Source organism: Anolis sagrei, chromosome 6 (genome assembly GCF_037176765.1).
Source record: "Anolis sagrei isolate rAnoSag1 chromosome 6, rAnoSag1.mat, whole genome shotgun sequence".
Lineage (NCBI taxonomy): Eukaryota > Metazoa > Chordata > Lepidosauria > Squamata > Dactyloidae > Anolis > Anolis sagrei.
In genome coordinates this window covers 123,845,070-123,863,168 of record NC_090026.1, presented here as the reverse complement: position 1 = coordinate 123,863,168, position 18,099 = coordinate 123,845,070, and the positions used below count along the sequence as shown (strand labels likewise).

The window sequence follows — 18,099 nt, the reverse complement described above, 5'->3', positions numbered from 1 at the left end:
CTTTTCTCAACAACACAATGCTTTGCATATTGAACTTCGCTGGAGTAGAGAAGAAATTGCTCTGAGGAGAAATGCAACAATGAGCAAGGGCTTTTTTTCCTTTTCCTAATTGTTGGGGGACATTTTTGGACAAAATGGCTCTCTCTCTCTTACTCTCTCTGTGGACTTAATGAAGTAATGCCTTATATAGGAAGCCAGCAAAAGCACGTAAGTTCCTTCTGTGGTTTCTGTTTCTCCTTCTTCTTGCCTTTACTTCTCCCAAAAGAGAGTGGTGATCTTGAATAGCAATGCACTTGTGTCATCTTGGTGGGATTTTTTCCCCAGGAAGCAAATCTACTGTCTTGGGGTTAAGTAGAGATAAGGAAACAAATATATAGAAACAGAAGAATCTTGAAAAGATCATTCTTCCCCATAAAAAGAAAATGTAAAACAATATCAGTCTTGTATGGAGTGCCAATATGTATGTGTTGTGATACTGAAGAGACAGAAAGATACTTCGCTTTGTTCATGGTGCTTTTGGTTTGTAGAGATCTGGAGATGAACAAAGTCTTGGGGCAACAAGTAATCATCCCAAATGAAGAGAAGGATTTGTTTGATGGTTAGAATTATGTCATCTGGATGTAACCAAAGCTGGAAAAGGTTAGACAGGCCATTTTTGTATTAAGAACATGATCTTAAAATTGGGTTCAGTTTCATTGAGTGACTTCCACTCATAATCTAGAGCTGAGAAGACTAAGAAGGAATGGCTGCATATTCTCTATTTCTTCCAAAGGATTTTTGAGAAAAGATATCAAAACTCTACACAGGAAATACTGTGGAGGTACATTTGGTATCCATTTATATAATGCATTTTGTTGGCTTTCACTGTTTCATTGACTTTTCCCAAAATGATAACTTGATTATTTGTATTTTAGGTGGCATTACGAGTGAATCCCAGATCCTTTCACTTTGAAAGTACCACGAGTTGAGACCACATAAATGCACATGTGAAGTTAAGATATTTTGTTCTAGAGTGAGAATTTGTTAGTTTCTTACAAATAATCTATTTACTAGATGGTTGTAAGTTTTCCAGGCTGTATGGCCATGTTCCAGAAGCATTCTTTCCTGATGTTTCGCCTGCATCTATGGCAGGTATCCTCAGAGGTTGTGAGGTCTGTTGGAAATTAGGAAACAAAATGGGATTCCAACAGACCTCACAACCTCTGAGGATTCCTGCAATAGATGTGGACAAAACATCAGGAGAAAATGCTTTTGTGACATGGCCATACAGCCCGGAAAACTTACAACAACCCAGTGATTCCAGTCATGAAAGCCTTCAACAATGCAATCTATTTACCATTGAGAGATCCTTTTGCAGCTTTTTAAATATGTGCTTTGGATTTCATGATACTGAATAATATTGGTGAGAACTTAACTAATAGCTCTTGGCTCCAAACTTTTTAGAAGTTAAGTTTCCAGCAAACATCCCACGAAGAAGCACAATGCTGATTTTCCTTCATTTTGGAAATTTCAATTTAATCCCACCATCTGCTTCAAAAGTTTTTAGAACTAATACTTATTTGTCCTAAAAAGATGAGTCTTTTTATCAGATGACTGTCACATTTGTTTAGGATGTGTATGCGTGTACGTATGTGTATAAGAGACTGTGAGTGAATAATTTCAACAACAATGTTGGAAAAGCAAATAAACAGTTTCTTTTGGCACAGGCATGAAATTTCAAAACATCAGTGAGGCAATTCAGATGTTGGCAGAAGCCCTTCTGATCTTTTCTCAAAGAAGGTTGTATTTCTATGTGGAACTTTTTGTAAATTTTGGATGTACGCCTTGAGCATAACCTTTTACTGTGACTTCTAAAACTGAGGACACTGATGAGAACTATAAGTTAGATACGACATTTCTACAGTTGAAAATGCTTTTGGTGTAAATAAAGGTTGTTTCCATTTGCTAAAGGGGAAAAAATTAGAGAAACCCATTAGGATTCCTGACTGGGTTTACCTAAGGCAGACGCGGGTATCTCTACAGCACCCCAATTGTTGCTGGACTTCATATTTCACTACTAGCTATGCTAGCTCAGACTAATGGGAGTTGGAGGAAAATTGAATGAAATGTCTCAATTAATTTTCAAGAGCCAACAGCTAGTATTTCCTGAAGGTATCTAGCCCATCTCTTGCCAAATTTAAGTTGCCTCTTCTTGACTTTTTGCAGGCAGCACTAGAAAAACATGGATTTTAAGTGGAGAACATATGATGCCACTATAAGAGGCCATGGCATCAAATAATATACAACCCTTAAAAGTACAAAAAGCACTTTCCAATATAAACATTAGAACTTATTCCATATACTGGCTCTTTCAAATTATAGTAGCAGTGATGTGATAACAATAACAATAACAAATGTCTGAAGTGTATCATCCCAAACTAGATCCATTTCCATTTCTAGCCTCCACTGTGGACTTTACTAAGTTACCCCAAATTTTTTGGGCTGCGACTACAAATGTGGCAACCTTTAATGTTATATTTTTGGAATAATCCGCTAACAAGTCATAGATAACTTCTGATTGTTGCTATGCTGCCCTTTCATCCAAAAGGACTCCCTGAAGATTGTTTCTAGGGTCATTATACAAAGGGCAATGTAACAGATAGTGTATTAAATCCTCTCTTTCCCCAGACCCCAAAATACAAAGTTGTTGGGGATGAGGGATCCCTCGATATCTTCCAACTAGCCAGTCTAATGGCATTGTTTGGAAGCACGGGACTGTAAATGTTTTTCTCAGGTCTACAGATGTTAAGTCTTGAAGAAACTAAAATGATCAAGGGTCTGGAGAACAAGCCCTATGAGGAGCGGCTTAAGGAGCTGGGCATGTTTAGCCTGAAGAAGAGAAGGATGAGAGGAGATTTGATAGCCATGTATAAATATGTGAGAGGAAGCCACAGGGAGGAGGGAGCAAGCTTGTTTTCTGCTTCCTTGGAGACTAGGATGCGGAACAATGGCTTCAAACTACAAGAAAGGAGATTCCATCTGAACATTAGGAAGAACTTCCTGACTGTGAGAGTCGTTCAGCAGTGGAACTCTCTGCCCCCAAAGAAGGAGTGTGGTGGAAGCTCCTTCTTTGGAAGCTTTTAAACAGAGGCTGGATGGCCATCTGTCAGGGGTGATTTGAATGTAATATTCCTGCTTTTTGGCAGGGGGTGGACTGGATGGCCCATGAGGTCTCTTCCAACTCTTTGATTCTATGATTCGATGATTCTATGAAATGGTTGACAATATTGGTCACTTAGAGGACACCAAGTGGTGAAACCCTGATGTTTACTAGTCTGCAACTTGTCAGTTGCATCCATCTTAAAGATTTTGTCTCTAATCACCTTATAGTTCAACTGCATTAGGATTGCTGATGACCTGCTTATATTGTTCCATCAGGCATTGTTTTGTTATACTCTCATGCTCCATTTCCAGAAGTATCTTCCCATATGAAATATTAAGCTTATGTATTCTGGCCTTAAGTGAGGGAAGATCCAATGCAAGTCTTAACAAGGCAGGTGGCAGATGTAGCCACTATATTGGGATAAGACAGCATTGACAGCATCTCACTGTAGGTTTTGGGTTCTTGACCCCATCAGTCATAGCTTCCTTCTCATAATATCCTTTATCAGCAAGCTAATTGCCAAAGAAAGTGATATTGAGATTGCAGCATCCATGGTGTAGGAGGAAATAGGCAAATGTCAACTGGGGACAATAGAATAACCCAAATACCTTGGGAAGTCTGACTTGGCCAGGGTAGTCCATGCTCTGGTTACATCCCGTATAGACTACTGCAATGCTCTCTATGTGGGGTTGCCTTTGAAGACTGCCCGGAAGCTTCAAATGGTCCAACGCTCGGCAGCCAGGTTACTAACAGGAGCGGCACTCAGGGAGCATACAACTCCTCTGTTGTGCCAGCTCCACTGGCTGCCAGTTTGCTACTGGGCACAATTCAAAATGCTGGCCTATAAAAGCCCTATAAAGCCCTAAATGGTTCTAGCTCAACTTACCTGTCTGAACCTATCTCCTTCTATGAACCAGCTAGGATGTTAAGATTGTCTGAGGAAGCCCTGGTCTCAGTCCCACCTGCATCACAAGTACAGTTGGCGGGGACAAGAGACAGGGCCTTCTCAGTGGTGGCCCCTCGGCTGTGGAACACCCTTCCCACAGAAATTAGATCGGCCCCCTCCCTGTTCACATTTCGGAGGAAAGTGAAGACCTGGTTGTTTGAGCAGGCATTTGAATAGGCAGTGTAACTAATATAGAAATATGGAACATTTGGATGATGAGACTGGATCTTGAGTTTAACTATGAGACGAGATGAGATGTTATGATGTTTGTTGATTGTTATAATGTTATCCTTTTAACTTGTTTTTAACTGTTTTTATCATGTTTAAGTATTGTATTTGCTTTGTTAACCGCTCTGAGTCGCCCTGAGGGCTGAGAAGAGCGGTATAAAAATATAGTAAATAAATATGACAATTTGAGAGCTGGAAACCACTGTCCATGGTGCTGAATGTCTCCTCTGATGTAGCACAGCTAAGAAGCAGACTTCCTCTCTGCAGAACCTTTTTGTATAAAGAATTAAAAAAAACCCCAGAATCCACTAACTAGAGTTTAGGGGGAAAGTCATAAACCGAAAGCAATCTGAGCCCTGGAATGAATCTGAATTACAGCAAAAAAAATTGAGAGTTCACGGTCCTATCAAACAAAGATCCAGTCTTTTTATTGGAAACTTTTTTTAGCTCAGCAATACAACTTTTGTAAGAACTTTGTCCCATTTTAATTTTGTTACAAATTAGAAATCCTTCTTGTTACACTGAAATAATCTAGATCCATTAGATCTTCCCTCAGGAATGTTCTGATATTTGGTTTAACCTCCTCCTATCTTCATACAGATGGTAAATATTCTAACAAGTCCTGAGAATTTACAGGACTTGTCTTTAATGCTTTAATGCTCCTCTTATGGGATGACAGATGCTTATGTTATGATGGGTTTTGAGAGGAGAGAGCTTTTAGAAGAGGAAGGCAGCTTGTGAGATGAAATGATCGCCTTGTAATTTAGCGTCGGATTTCAGGAAAGCATTCAGGCCCTGGGAGATGACAAGCTGATATCATTATCTTGAATTGACATAGAATTATCTCTCGCATTTATATTCTGCCCTTCCTCCAAAATGCACTAGAAAACGAATATTATTGCATTAATTCTGCATGTCTCTCTGCAAATTAAAATTTATGTCAGGACTTTGCTCAAAATTTGATCCTGGTTATGTAAGGTATGCCTTTTTCTGCTGTGACCACAATGCTAAAATGGTATATTAGAGGGGGTGCCACATTTTTAATTGTTCAAATATGATGAAAATATCATGTTTTTAGACTTCCAGAGAAGTTTTTTTAAAATGATAATTACCTATTCATTTTATGGCACCATCTTCACTTTTGACCTTTCTATGACAATACTACTCCTTGCTTTTTCTAATGAATTACAGGTATTACTTTAGTGTTTTTCATAGAGATGGGCACATTAGCCCATTTCAGGTACACATCACTTTCACAGGCATTTATCTATGACTCCTTTCCTTCCTATCACTGCATTATTCTATGATGAGAAAACAAAATAGCACTGAACCCTTAGAACACATCTAAAAGTGACAACTTTGCTGAAACATTTAGAAAAAGTCTAAGATGGTATGTGGCTAAGCTTGAACCTGCAAATGTATTGGGAAGGTGCAGGTTAAACTGGTTAATGCTGCAATTCCTAGCTGTGAGCTGATATCCTTCTTAGTTTTACGAAACTGCTACAGAAAAAAGGGCTTTTTCACTTCTTATAAACTATAAAGGTAAAGGTTTCTCCTGACATTAAGTTTAGTCATGTCCAACTCTGCGTGGTAGTGCTCATCTCCATTTCTAAGCCAAAGAACTGGTGTTGTCCATAGATGCCTTCCTGCCAGAATGGTACCTGTTGATCTACTCACATGCATTCTATGCATTTTTTTCAAACTGCTAGGTTGGCAGAAGCTGGGCCTATAATAATAAAATACAAGTTGCAAAGCGTTATCAAAACAGAACTGTGTTAACATAAAGCGTGTAAATACACTGCACATGAATCACAAAACAAAACTGAACTTTACTTAGTTATCTTGTAGTCCTTGAGACAGTAAATTATCTTCAAATACTGTCCAAATTAAGTCCAAATAGTATCCAGTTCAAAATATAATCCAAATGATGATACGACAAGGATTCCCGGGTTGAGGTTGCCTTGTTTCGGGGGACTTCCCCTTCTTCAGGGTTTGTCTTCTTTATGAAAGTGAAAACAGTTCTGTTTTGATAATGCCTATTAAACGTCAAATTATGTTATGATTTTACAAATTAAGCACCAAACATCATGTTGTACAACAAATCGACAGAAAAAGCAGTTCAATAAACAGAAACGTTATGCAGTAATTACTGTATTTACGAATTTAGCACCAAAACCTCGCAATGTATTGAAACTGCTGTGTATTCGGGCTGGAGGCAGACTGCATTGGATAATACAGAACGTTGGATGAGTGAAGGTTGGATAAGCAAGACTCTACTGTACTAGCCTTGTTCCAGTCTCTATTTCCATTGGAAAGTTAATGGCTATAATAAATAATCCAAGATCAAGTTAGTCCCAAATACACTGCACAGTGGTATTTTGCAATGTGTTTTTGCTGGGAAAATCTGTCAACTACTATGAGGATTACAGAGCATCCAGAAAGTTGTTCAATGAGGGCAGAGGGTATCAAAATTCCTTGGCATCTGGCCCTTTTCAACTCATGAATTCTGATTTTATTGAACTACTGATCAATATCTTCAACCAAGACTAAGGTAAAGTATTTGTTAGATGCAGTGAATCTTCACTGGAATAGAATAACTGAATCCAGTCTTGAAGGAAAGGTAAACAGCATGGAAAACAGCATGGTTGTGCAACTGGTTGGTTTTCAAAGCAACATTACAAGCCTTTTTATGTATGACATGCTTTGATAGAGGTACCATGGCTGCTAACGGGGAAGCGTCTGCAAGGATTGGCAAAGAGTGCCGATGAGCAATTATGGTATTCCCTCTGTGCCCTGGGCAAAAGTGATAATAGTCCATACATAATTCAAAACTAGCTTTCCTGCTTATCCCCGCCCCGTCTCATCTATCCCGAACAATAAGAACAGCAGTAAATCTCAAAAGGACATTGTCAGAGCTTTGTCCTCTGGGCCTGAAAAATAAAGTCTCCAGGAAACCTCAAATTCTTCTCCAGAGAAGCAAAAATTTATAAATTGGCTCTTTAGCAAAGTGCTTTTGGAGATGAAGCAGGGGGAATATATTTCCAACTCACATCTGTTGAGGTCTTTTAGGGTTCTTGTTCTACAAGTGCTTTGATGATATTTTTTGGGAGAAGAAATGAATCTGCTCCCTGTTTATCTAAATAATGTTGAGTCTGAAATTACATAATGGAGATGACAGTGACACTTGTCAATGTCACAAAGCCAATAGGGAGTGAAGAGTTGTTTTCTGGATCAACAGCACCTTCGGTTTGAATGGACGAACACTTGCACCTCATTCTGGAACATTTGCCAACAGATAAATGGGGACCAAGGACACATTTGGTTGCTGTTCAAAGTTTTTACAAACACCATATTATTTTATTTAGTGGTTCCCAACATTTTTTTTTTGACCAGGGACCACTTTGACCAGGGACTACTCTCCAACATTAGTACCAAAAAGGTTACGAATCGATTTTTGGACAACTTTAGATTTGGTTTGGTTATTTGGGGTGCTGGTTCTGAAAATTGCATTGGATAGATCACATCAGCTCTAGTTTCTAATACAGAACATATGCCATCCGGTTGTCACTACCTGCTTGCCCACAGAAAACCATATTTAATAATCTAAAGCTGATGTGGTGTATCCAATGCAATTTTCTGAATCAGCACCCCAAATAACTCAAGGGACAGGCCTGAAAACAAAGACACCAAGGCACCCTAACTTCCAGGTGCCACGTGGAACAGCTCCACTCAGGGGGAGAGAGGAGGAAGAGAAGCAGCAATCAGGAGGCGTGTTGTTGCACTTTTCGTGGGTAGCCAACCTCTCCCCTCCCAACATCTCCATTGCCTCAGCACTATAAGAGAGTTTTGTGAGACCAGCCACTCTAATTACAACAATATAGTAATGGTGAGGTCACGGACCATATTTTAGTTCTTGTGGACCACTGGTGGTCCATGGACCACAGGCAGAGAACCACTGATCTAGACCAATCATATGTGCCCTCTTAGAAAAAGTGTATCTCCAAAACTCACATGTATCCAGAGCAATGTCTGGCATCATTATCTTAAAATAGAGAAGACTACAGAGGAGAACCGGTGTGATGTACTGACCACAGTTTGGGGTGAGGATTGAGGAGGCCTAGGCTCAAATTTCTATTGGGCCATCAAGTTCTTGGCCACTTTTGGCCACCATTATTCTTTGCCTTTCCCAAACCAACCCAGTGTTGTTATTATGAAAATATATGAGGATGGGATATAGAAAAAAAAAAAACAACCTTTTCTGGTTTTCATCCATTTGTTTCTTAGTTTACATCTCCACTTCAAAATGAATGCAGTTTGACATTACTTTAACTGCCATGGCTCAATGTTATGGAATGCTCTGAGTTTTGTAATTTGCATTAGCACACCATGGATGAGAATGTTAGATGCCTTGTAAAACTACAACTCCCATGACTTCCCTTGGCCATGCTTCCATCTTTGAAGCTTGCAAGGCATTCAGACTAAACAAAGACAGCCCCATTTGCTCTGGCCATTATTTAACGAAAATTGGTTGAGATAAATTTGAGTCTTTTAAAGCTATTGGAACTTGTTGACTTGTGAAGGTAGGTTTTCTTGTTCTTGTCTTCTATGAATAATGAGAAATGTTCAACATTCAGCTTTATGGGTAAAATATATATGAAGCATGTTCTCATCTGTCAATGATGGGTTGTATTGGTTTTATTACACGACTAGCCGTCCCCTGCCACGCGTTGCTGTGGCCCACATGGGGGTTTTGTGTGGGAGGTTTGGCCCAATTCTATCATTGGTGGGGTTCAGAATGCTCTTTGAACTATAAATCCCAGTAACTACAACTCCCAAATGTCAAGATTCTATTTTCCCCAAACTCCACCAGTGTTCACATTTGGGCATATTGTTTGAGTCCACAGTGATCTCTGGATGTAGGTGAACTACAACTCCAAAACCAAACGACACTGCCCACCAAACCCTTACAGTATTTTCTGTTGGTCATGGGAGAACTGTGTGCCAAGTTTAGTTCAATTCCATTGTTGATGGGGTTCAGAATGCTCTTTAATTGTAGGTGAACTATAAATCCCAGTAACTACAACTCCCAAATGTCAAGATTCTATTTTCCCCAAACTCCACCAGTGTTCACATTTGGGCATATTGAGTATGCGTGTAGTTTGGTCCAGATCCATCATTGTTTGAGTCCACAGTGATCTCTGGATGTAGGTGAACTACAAGTCCAAAACCAAACGACACTGCCCACCAAACCCTTACAGTATTTTCTGTTGGTCATGGGAGAACTGTGTGCCAAGTTTAGTTCAATTCCATTGTTGATGGGGTTCAGAATGCTCTTTGATTGTAGGTGAACTATAAATCCCAGCAACTACAACTCCCAAATGACAAAATCAATTCTCTTTGTGTGAAGAACATACATTGGGTTGTTAGGTGTCTTGTGTCCAAATTTGGTGTCAATTCGTCCAGTGGTTTTTGAGTTCTGTTAATCTCACAAACGAACAATACATTTCTATTTATATAAGATAAGTCCATGTGGAGTTCAGAAAAACAATATTATTCCTATTGCTATATGATCAATAGCAACAATTCAGTCTTAAACATGTCTACTCAGAAGTAAGTAGCTTAGTATTGTTGAAGGCTTTCATGGCCAGAATTATTGGAGTGTTGTGTGGTTTCCGGTCTGTAAATATCTTTGAATTCAGTGGGTCTTATTTGTTGGTTAAACCAAATACAGGTTTGCAACTTTATCTGCTCTCCATTGTCTTTTCCATTTAGTGATTTTCAGCTTTGGAGTGTTGTGTGGTTTCTGAGCTGTATGGATGTGTTCTAGCAACATTTTCTCCTGACGTTTCACCTGCAGCTGTGGCTGGCATCTTCAGTTTTCTTTTCCTGCCCAACAACTCAAAAGGCCTCTTGCGATCATGTGGTCAACCTCCTCCTTGGATATGCCTCCTCAGTGAATTTTCCAGCAAACCTTTTCTATCAACTCACAGGAAGAAATATGGATGCAAAAATGGATGACTTGACCTTGCTGGGTGCTAACAACTTCCGCCGTTTCACCCACGAATCTTTGGCTACTATTCAGAAGCGCATTGCAGCCAAGAAAGAATGCGAAGACATACCACTTATGGACAAGCCTCGCCCTCAGCTTGACTTACAGGCTTTCCAGAAGCTGCCGGCTCTCTATGGAAACCTTCCTCCCGAGCTCATTGGAGAACCCCTTGAGGATCTGGACCCCTACTATAATGATCATAAGGTGAAGACATTTTCATATGGATTCAACAGTATCATGAGAAAGAAACCAGCTTCCCAATGCTGTAGATACTCATGTATAAGGCTAGAAATTTTAATTTAAAAATTGAACCCCAAATCCTGGATTGAATTATCCATGGATCAATGGAAGTACTACACCATGATTCTTATCTGAGCAGAATGGTGAAATTTGAGAGCTTAATCCATGTTGGGAGAACCTCAAAGAAGGACCAACTCCTCTCCAAGAAATGATTCTCAATTTAGCCACAAGTTTGTCAAAATCCTAAATTTTGCTTTCTGAGGCAGGGAGTTCCACTGTTGAACAGCTCTTACAGTCAGGAAGTTCTTCTCAATGTTCAGGTGGAATCTCCTTTCCTGTAATTTGAACCCATTGCTCTGAGTCCTACTTTCCAGGGCAGCAGAAAACAAGAAACCAGCTGACCAACCCTGTAGATACTCATGAATAAGGCTAGAAATTTTAACTTAAAAATTGACCTCCAAATCCTGGATTGATTTATCCATGGATCAATGGAAGTACTACACCATGACTCTTATCTTATCTGAAACTTGAGAGCTTAGTCCATTCTGGGAGAACCTTAAAGAAGCACCAACTCTTCTCCAAGGAATGATTCTTACTTTTGCCACAGGTTTGTCAAAATCTTTAATTTTGGCCTCTCAAACTTGTCTTGATGTGTACATGAGGTCAACTTATTCATGAGCGTCTATAGGACTCATGCGGAAGTCTAGAAGTTTTAGTCAAAATCTGACCTTAAATATTGGGTTGACTAATTCATGGTTCAATGTCAGTACTATACCATAGCACACATAAAACTTTGGACTGTCCCCTTCTCTGAGTAGAATGGCAAATGTAGAGGACTTAGGGCCCTTCCACATAGCCTTATATCCCAGAATATCAAAGCAGAAAATCCCACATTATCTGAGTTCAAAGCAGATATGGTGGGATTTTCTGCCTTGATATTCTGGGATGTAGGGCTGTGTGGAAAGGGCCCTTTGTCCATCCCAGGAATACCCTGTTAGTGTTCCCGAGGTGGGCTATGCTCTCACCTTTCGCCCCTTGATTCAGAGTTGGTAATGGTTTAAAATTTGATTAAAAAATTAATACTATAAGTTAACTTTTAAAAAATTAGCCATCTTCTCCAAGTAGAATGATGGTGATCAGGGGCATGTGGCTCTCTGAGGTGGTGGTAGTGCTTTCTCCTCTCCACAGAGTGACCCTCGACTTATCCATGGGTCAAAATCTATTATTTTACACTGTCAAACCTGCCCTTGACTTATACATAGTCAACTTATACGTAATTATATATGGTATTCTCCAATAGATGGATATTCCTTGAAGTTGTTATTAATGCAGCATAGGTAGAAATGTGTTTTCGACTTGTTACTGCCGAAAGAGATGCATTTATGCTCTCATGCAAGGGATTAAAATTGGGATCAAAACAGGACTAAAATTGAGTCAATCCATGTGGACAATTTTGGATTTTGAAGCATTTCAAGATTCCAAATAAAGGATACTTATCTTGTATGAGTTGTCATATATTGATGTTTCTGTTTAATGTCTTTCCTTCCACAGACATTCATGGTATTGAACAAAGGGAAAGCCATCTTCCGGTTTACAGCCACCCGTGCTCTGTGGATCTTTAGCCCTTTTCATCCAATCAGACGACTAGCAATTAAAATTTTGGTACATTCATATCCTTTGCATGGAGAAGACCTCATTTGTCATTCACATTTCCTTTAAATGTTTGTTGGTGAGGCAATTGTGTCTGCCATCTAGAAGAAATGCATGAGATTTTTGGGCTTCTGGAGGACTTTGAAATCAATGATGGATATGATGAAGCACATCATAGAATCATAGAGTTGGAAGAGACCACATGGGGCACTCAGTCCAACCCCTTGCCATGCAGGAAAATCACAATCAAAGGTCCCCCAACAGCCTCTGTTTAAAAACCTCCAACGAAGCAGTTTCTACTGCTCTCTGAGGCAGAGAGTTCCACTGATGAACAGTTCTTACAGTCAGGAAGTTCTTAATGTTCAGGTGGAGTCTCCTTTCCTGTAATTTGAACCCATTGTCCCGAGTCCTAGTTTCCAGGGCAGCCGAAAACAAGCCTTCTCCCTCTTCCTTAAGGCAGCCTTTCAGATATTTAAACATGGTGATCATGTCTCCTCTCACCCTTCTCTTTGGCAGGCTAAACATGCCCAGTTCTTTAAGATACCCCTCATAGGGATTATTCATGGTCTCCAAACTTTTGATAATTTTAGTCACCCTCTTCCTCTGGACACCTTCCAGCTTGTCAATATCTTTTTTGAACTTGGGCCCAGCATTCCAGGTGAGATCTAACTAAAGCAGAATAGAGAGGCACCATTACTTCCCTTAATCTAGACCAGGTATGGGCAAACTTCAGACCTCCAGGTGTTTTGGACTTCACCTCTCACAATTCCTAACAGCTGGTAATCTGGTTGGGATTTCTGAGAGTCGAAGTTTGAAACACCTGGATGGCTGAAGTTTGCCCATGCCTGATTTAGACACCTTTCTCCTTTTGATGCTGCTGTTGCACTAGAGCCCTGGAACACCTTTTCACCACACACCACACTCTGTACAGATAATCCAGTAAGTAAAAGTTTCTTTAGAGAAGAGTATAAAAATAAGCAAATCTAAAAAGAAGAATCAAAGTTCAAAAAGTTATATCCAAGACAGTCAAGACTCCAAAACCCTTTCAAATACAGTCTCAAGAGTCAATCCACAGAAATATCCATAAACATGATAGCATGCATCCAAGACAGGCGACCTATGACACACATGAACTAGAAACAGGAACAAACTTGAATGCATGAATTCAAAAAACATAGGACTGAAAACCAAGAGCATTCACCTGCATACAATGTTGCTCTCACAAAGGATTGTACCAGCAGAAACCACTTTAAGAGACGCCCTTCCCTCCCATGACATCATTCCTCACACGCCTGCTTTTCCTCTCCTTATCTCTAATTCGCTGGGAAAAGTGAGTCTGTCTCTGTTACACATTCTCCCTCTGAAGTTCCAAGTGCCCTGATCTGGACAAACATTCATCTCCCACATTTCTCTCAGCCTGCACTTCTAGCAGGTTCTCATGAGAACTGATATCGCTTTCTCCAGTCTCATGGGAACTGCCAGGAGATTCCAAAACAGCTCTTTCTAGGCCACTTCTATCCTCCTCTGGGCCCTCTGAATCTATCCCAGCACCCCCTTCCTCACCTTCTGAGCACTCAGAATCTGACCAGGCTACAACAGCAGCTCTAAATCTCATTGGATTTTTAGCTGCTGCATCCCACTGTTGGCTCATGCTCAGCTTGTTGTCCACTAAGATTCCAAGATCTTTGATCCTGTCTACTATAATATTAGCTATCCCTCCCAATTTGGCATCATGTGCATTGCTCTCTAAACCCTCATCCAAATAATTGAATAAAGATGTTGAACAGTACTGGGCTCAGGACCAAACTCTGTGGCACCCCACTAGTTGATTATTTCCAGGATAAAGAGGAACCATTTGGGTTCAGTCATTTAACCAATTACAGAAGATGTTGGATCACAGCTCCCAGCAAATTGTAGTGTTTGGTCTACAATTTAACAATATTTGCATGGGTATATAATTCCCACCTCTTATTCTACCCCCTTATTGAAGTTGTGTGAGATTGTCCATATCATTACTTTGTTTACTGAAATTCTGTTACCCTGAAATGTGTACAACTGTGATCACTGTATATTAGCAGTCATTGAGCAGTCAACATTCAATCAAAATGAGAAAATAACAACGGTTGAAATAGTAAAACCAAACACATTTTCAAAAACTTACTTCCCTTAACTCTCTTTATTTACATTGTTCACCATGTTTATCATAGTCACTATTTTAATTAACTGTGTCTTCATGACTTTCTCGGAATCGCCGCAATCGGGCACCAATGAGACTTCTTCAAGCAGATATGTTGAGTAAGTAGCTTTGGTGGTTCTGGACACTCTTTCCTATTTTCTGCTACTGTTGACTCTCCACATTTGTAGGTTTAACTTTTGTGGATTTGATTATTCTTAGGTTTTATTAAAATGGTATCTCTAAGAGTTTCAGGTCCTTCAACACAGGTCTATGGTTACCTTCCACTGGATGTTGACTATAGAGTTGTTGAGTGTTTTCATCTTCCGCAAGAACCTTGGACCCTCTGCTGACGATGGAGGCCCAGGTCTCTGCCGCTAGCAGAACCGCCTTTTTTCATCTGCGGCAGGCTAGACAGCTGGCCCCCTACCTGTCCAGGGACGACCTAGCTATGGTGATCCAGGCCATGGTCATCTCAGGACTGGACTACTGTAACATCCTCTACATTGGCCTTCCTCTGTCGGTGATCTGGAAGCTCAAGTTGGTACAAAATGCAGCTGCTCGGCTTCTTGCGGGAATTCTGATGAGATGCCACATAACCCCAATCTTACTACAGCTGCATTGGTTACCAATTGAGCACCTTATCACTTTCAAAGTGATGGTACTCACCTTTAAGGCCTTGCATGGTCTGGGGCTGATGTATCTGAGGGACCGCCTCACACCCTACCAACCCCAGAGATCCCTCCATTCTGAGGACCAAAATCTATTGGAAGTCCCCAGTGTCAAGACCTTGTGTCTAACAGCAACCAGACGCAGAGCCTTCACAGCAGTGGCACCATCACTCTGGAATACTCTGCCACCTGAAGTCCGTGCCTTGTGGGACTTACCAGCTTTCCGCAGGGCATGTAAGACATACCTGTTTCGACAGGCTTTTAATGTTTGATATTACTGTTTTTAAATTGTTTTAAATTGCTTTTAAATTTTGTTAGATTTTAGCCATCCTTGTAAGCCACTCCAAGCCCCAGGGGAGTAGCGGCATATAAGTTCAAATAAAAAATAAATAAATAATAAATAAATAATAAACCTTGGGTTGAGGACCACATTTTTGCAGTTCATAATTTATCTTGTTGCATAGGATATAATAAAACGAAAGCTGTCTCCTTTAATATTTAGTATTGTCTAAGTAATGAATAATTTAATGCAATCACATGACTTCTTTATCATAGGATCTACCATTATAGCTAATTGACCCCATTATTGGCCTTGATAGTGACTCCCATAACATATTTTATCCAATAGCAGAGGAAGTCCTTCTCAACCAGAGAAGACACAGGTTGAACCTTTGAAATGTTTACCACTGTTTTATATTTTCCTCTATGCTGTTTGTTCTTATTTTCCTATGTTAGACTTTCGTTTTCTGTAATCCGCGGGAAAATGTATGTCATTAACCAGATTAAAAATAAAACAAAACAAAACAGAACTATATTGCAGCCTTAAGTTAAAATACCCTGTATGTATTGACTTGGCTTTTCTGTTATGTAGGTTCACTTTCACTGGTATTTATACCTTTGAATGTCTAATAAAGATATTGGCAAGGGGTTTCTGTTTGAACGAGTTCACTTTCCTGCGAGATCCATGGAACTGGTTGGATTTTAGTGTGATTATGATGGCGTAAGTGTCAATTTTTATATTTTATAGTCCCCAAATGAACGAGTAGTTGTTTTCCTTTGCAGGGTTTGATTGTAGAGAATAAACAGGCCATTAACATCACATAAAGGTATGCACTGTGTGCTTAGCAAATAACTATTTTGCTACTAAACCTTAGAATTGGGTAAAGGGGGCTGGTGGTTTCTTTCACAATGGGGAACTGACTTCTTTCTGTGCAATAATCCAACAATTGCCATTATTACCATTGTGTGTCTTCAGGTTATTTTAGATGTATGGTGACCCTCCAGCATGTAGGTTGTTTGGCCCCTTCTACACTGCCATATAAAATCCAGATTATCTGCTTTGAATTGGATTATATGGTATTGCAGATTGGGCTTTTGTTAAAAATCAGGGTTCCTCTGACTTGTGATATTTCCATAGATGTGACATACTCATTTCTATAGGTTTATGTGCATCTACATTGTAGAATGAATGCAGTTGGACATTACTTTACCTGCCATGGCTCAATGCAATGGAATGCTGGGAGTTGTAGTTTGGTGAGGCACCGATACTATTTGGCAGAGAAGACTGAAGACCTTGTCAAACTACAATGCCAATGATCCAGTAGCATTGGGCCATGGCAGTTGAAGTGGTATCAAACTGCATTAATTCTCCAGTGTAGATGTACCCCTAGATGGAACATTTCTTTTTGGAGCATGACTCTGATGTGAATGTGAAAAAATATGAATAATTATAGCAGGCAACAGCAACATAAAGGCTGCAGGTGTATGTATGTATTAATGTTTGTATTCACTTTGTTTTACATTGATCAAACTGTATGTTTGATAGCCACCTTGAGTCCCCTTGAGAAGAAAGGTGGGCTAACAAAACAACAACAGCAACAACAATAACAATGTATTAATTCTCTAGGAATCATGGCATGGGCCTTCAAGGGTGAAGGCAGCTATACTTTCCACCCCTTTCTACCATTTTCCATTTTCCCTTTCAAATTATTGGTTTTAATTTCCATTTGTAAATGGATCTCCTCCTTCCCAAACTTCATTGTTGGTTTTGCACAACAGATATATTATGAGGTTCTTGTGGGTTTTTTCGGGCTATGGAGCCATGTTCTAGAGGCATTTCTCCTGACGTTTCGCCTGCATCTATGGCAAGCATCCTCAGAGATGCTTGCCATAGAGATGCTTCTCAACCTCTGAGGGTGCTTGCCATAGATGCAGGCGAAACGTCAGGAGAAATGCCTCTAGAACATGGCTCCATAGCCCGAAAAAACCCACAAGAACCTAGTGATTCCAGCCATGAAAGCCTTCGACAATACACAGATATATTATGTTTTCTGGGCTGTATGGCTGTGTTCTAGAAGCATTTTCTCCTGACGTTTCACTTATATCTGTGGCAGGCATCCTCAAAGGTTGTGAGGTCTGTTGGAAACAAGGCCCAATGATTCTGGCCATGAAAGCCTTCAACAACATATATTTTATGTTTGCACACAATCCCTATTAATTAACATTCAATGCCCTTGACCAGATCGGTTATCTTTTTGTTTCTTTTTAGTATTAACTATGTGCTCCATACTACTGTATAAATAAATCTGGAAAAATGTCTTTGTACAAACAATTTAACAACATGGATGAGCACCAGCATGGCATAGTGGTTTGACCATTGGACTGCAATTCTGGAAAAGAGAGTTCAAATCTCTGCTTAGTCATGGAAACGCAATGATGACCATTGGCAAGTCACACACCCTTAGGGTTGCCATAAGTCAGAAATGACAACAAACAGTGAAGATCTTATAAGATGTAGACGCCAAGAAACCTTCTTGTAACATTTTGATTTTACAGATACATCGGAGCGTTTATTGACTTGGGTAACGTTTCAGTTCTTCGGATGTTTCGGGTGCTGAGAGCTTTGAAAACAATTTCTATCATCCCAGGTATGAATGTTTTTGAATAACCTCTGCTCACCATGGCTTAATGGCATAGTATACACAGAGGTCTCAAGGTGCA

The 18,099-nt window shown here is 39.9% G+C and overlaps 1 protein-coding gene across 1 annotated transcript in view; it reads left to right on the top strand.

The window, feature by feature from the left end:
* Positions 1–10,326: 10,326 nt before the first annotated feature.
* Positions 10,327–18,099, top strand: part of LOC132779690 (sodium channel protein type 5 subunit alpha-like) — a 79,707-nt gene continuing 71,934 nt past the window's right edge. The window contains exons 1-5 of the mRNA XM_067470382.1: positions 10,327–10,569; positions 12,157–12,275; positions 14,440–14,550; positions 15,971–16,099; positions 17,935–18,026. Of these exons, the coding sequence (XP_067326483.1) occupies positions 10,327–10,569; positions 12,157–12,275; positions 14,440–14,550; positions 15,971–16,099; positions 17,935–18,026 (694 nt within the window). The remainder of the gene's footprint in view (positions 10,570–12,156; positions 12,276–14,439; positions 14,551–15,970; positions 16,100–17,934; positions 18,027–18,099) is intronic.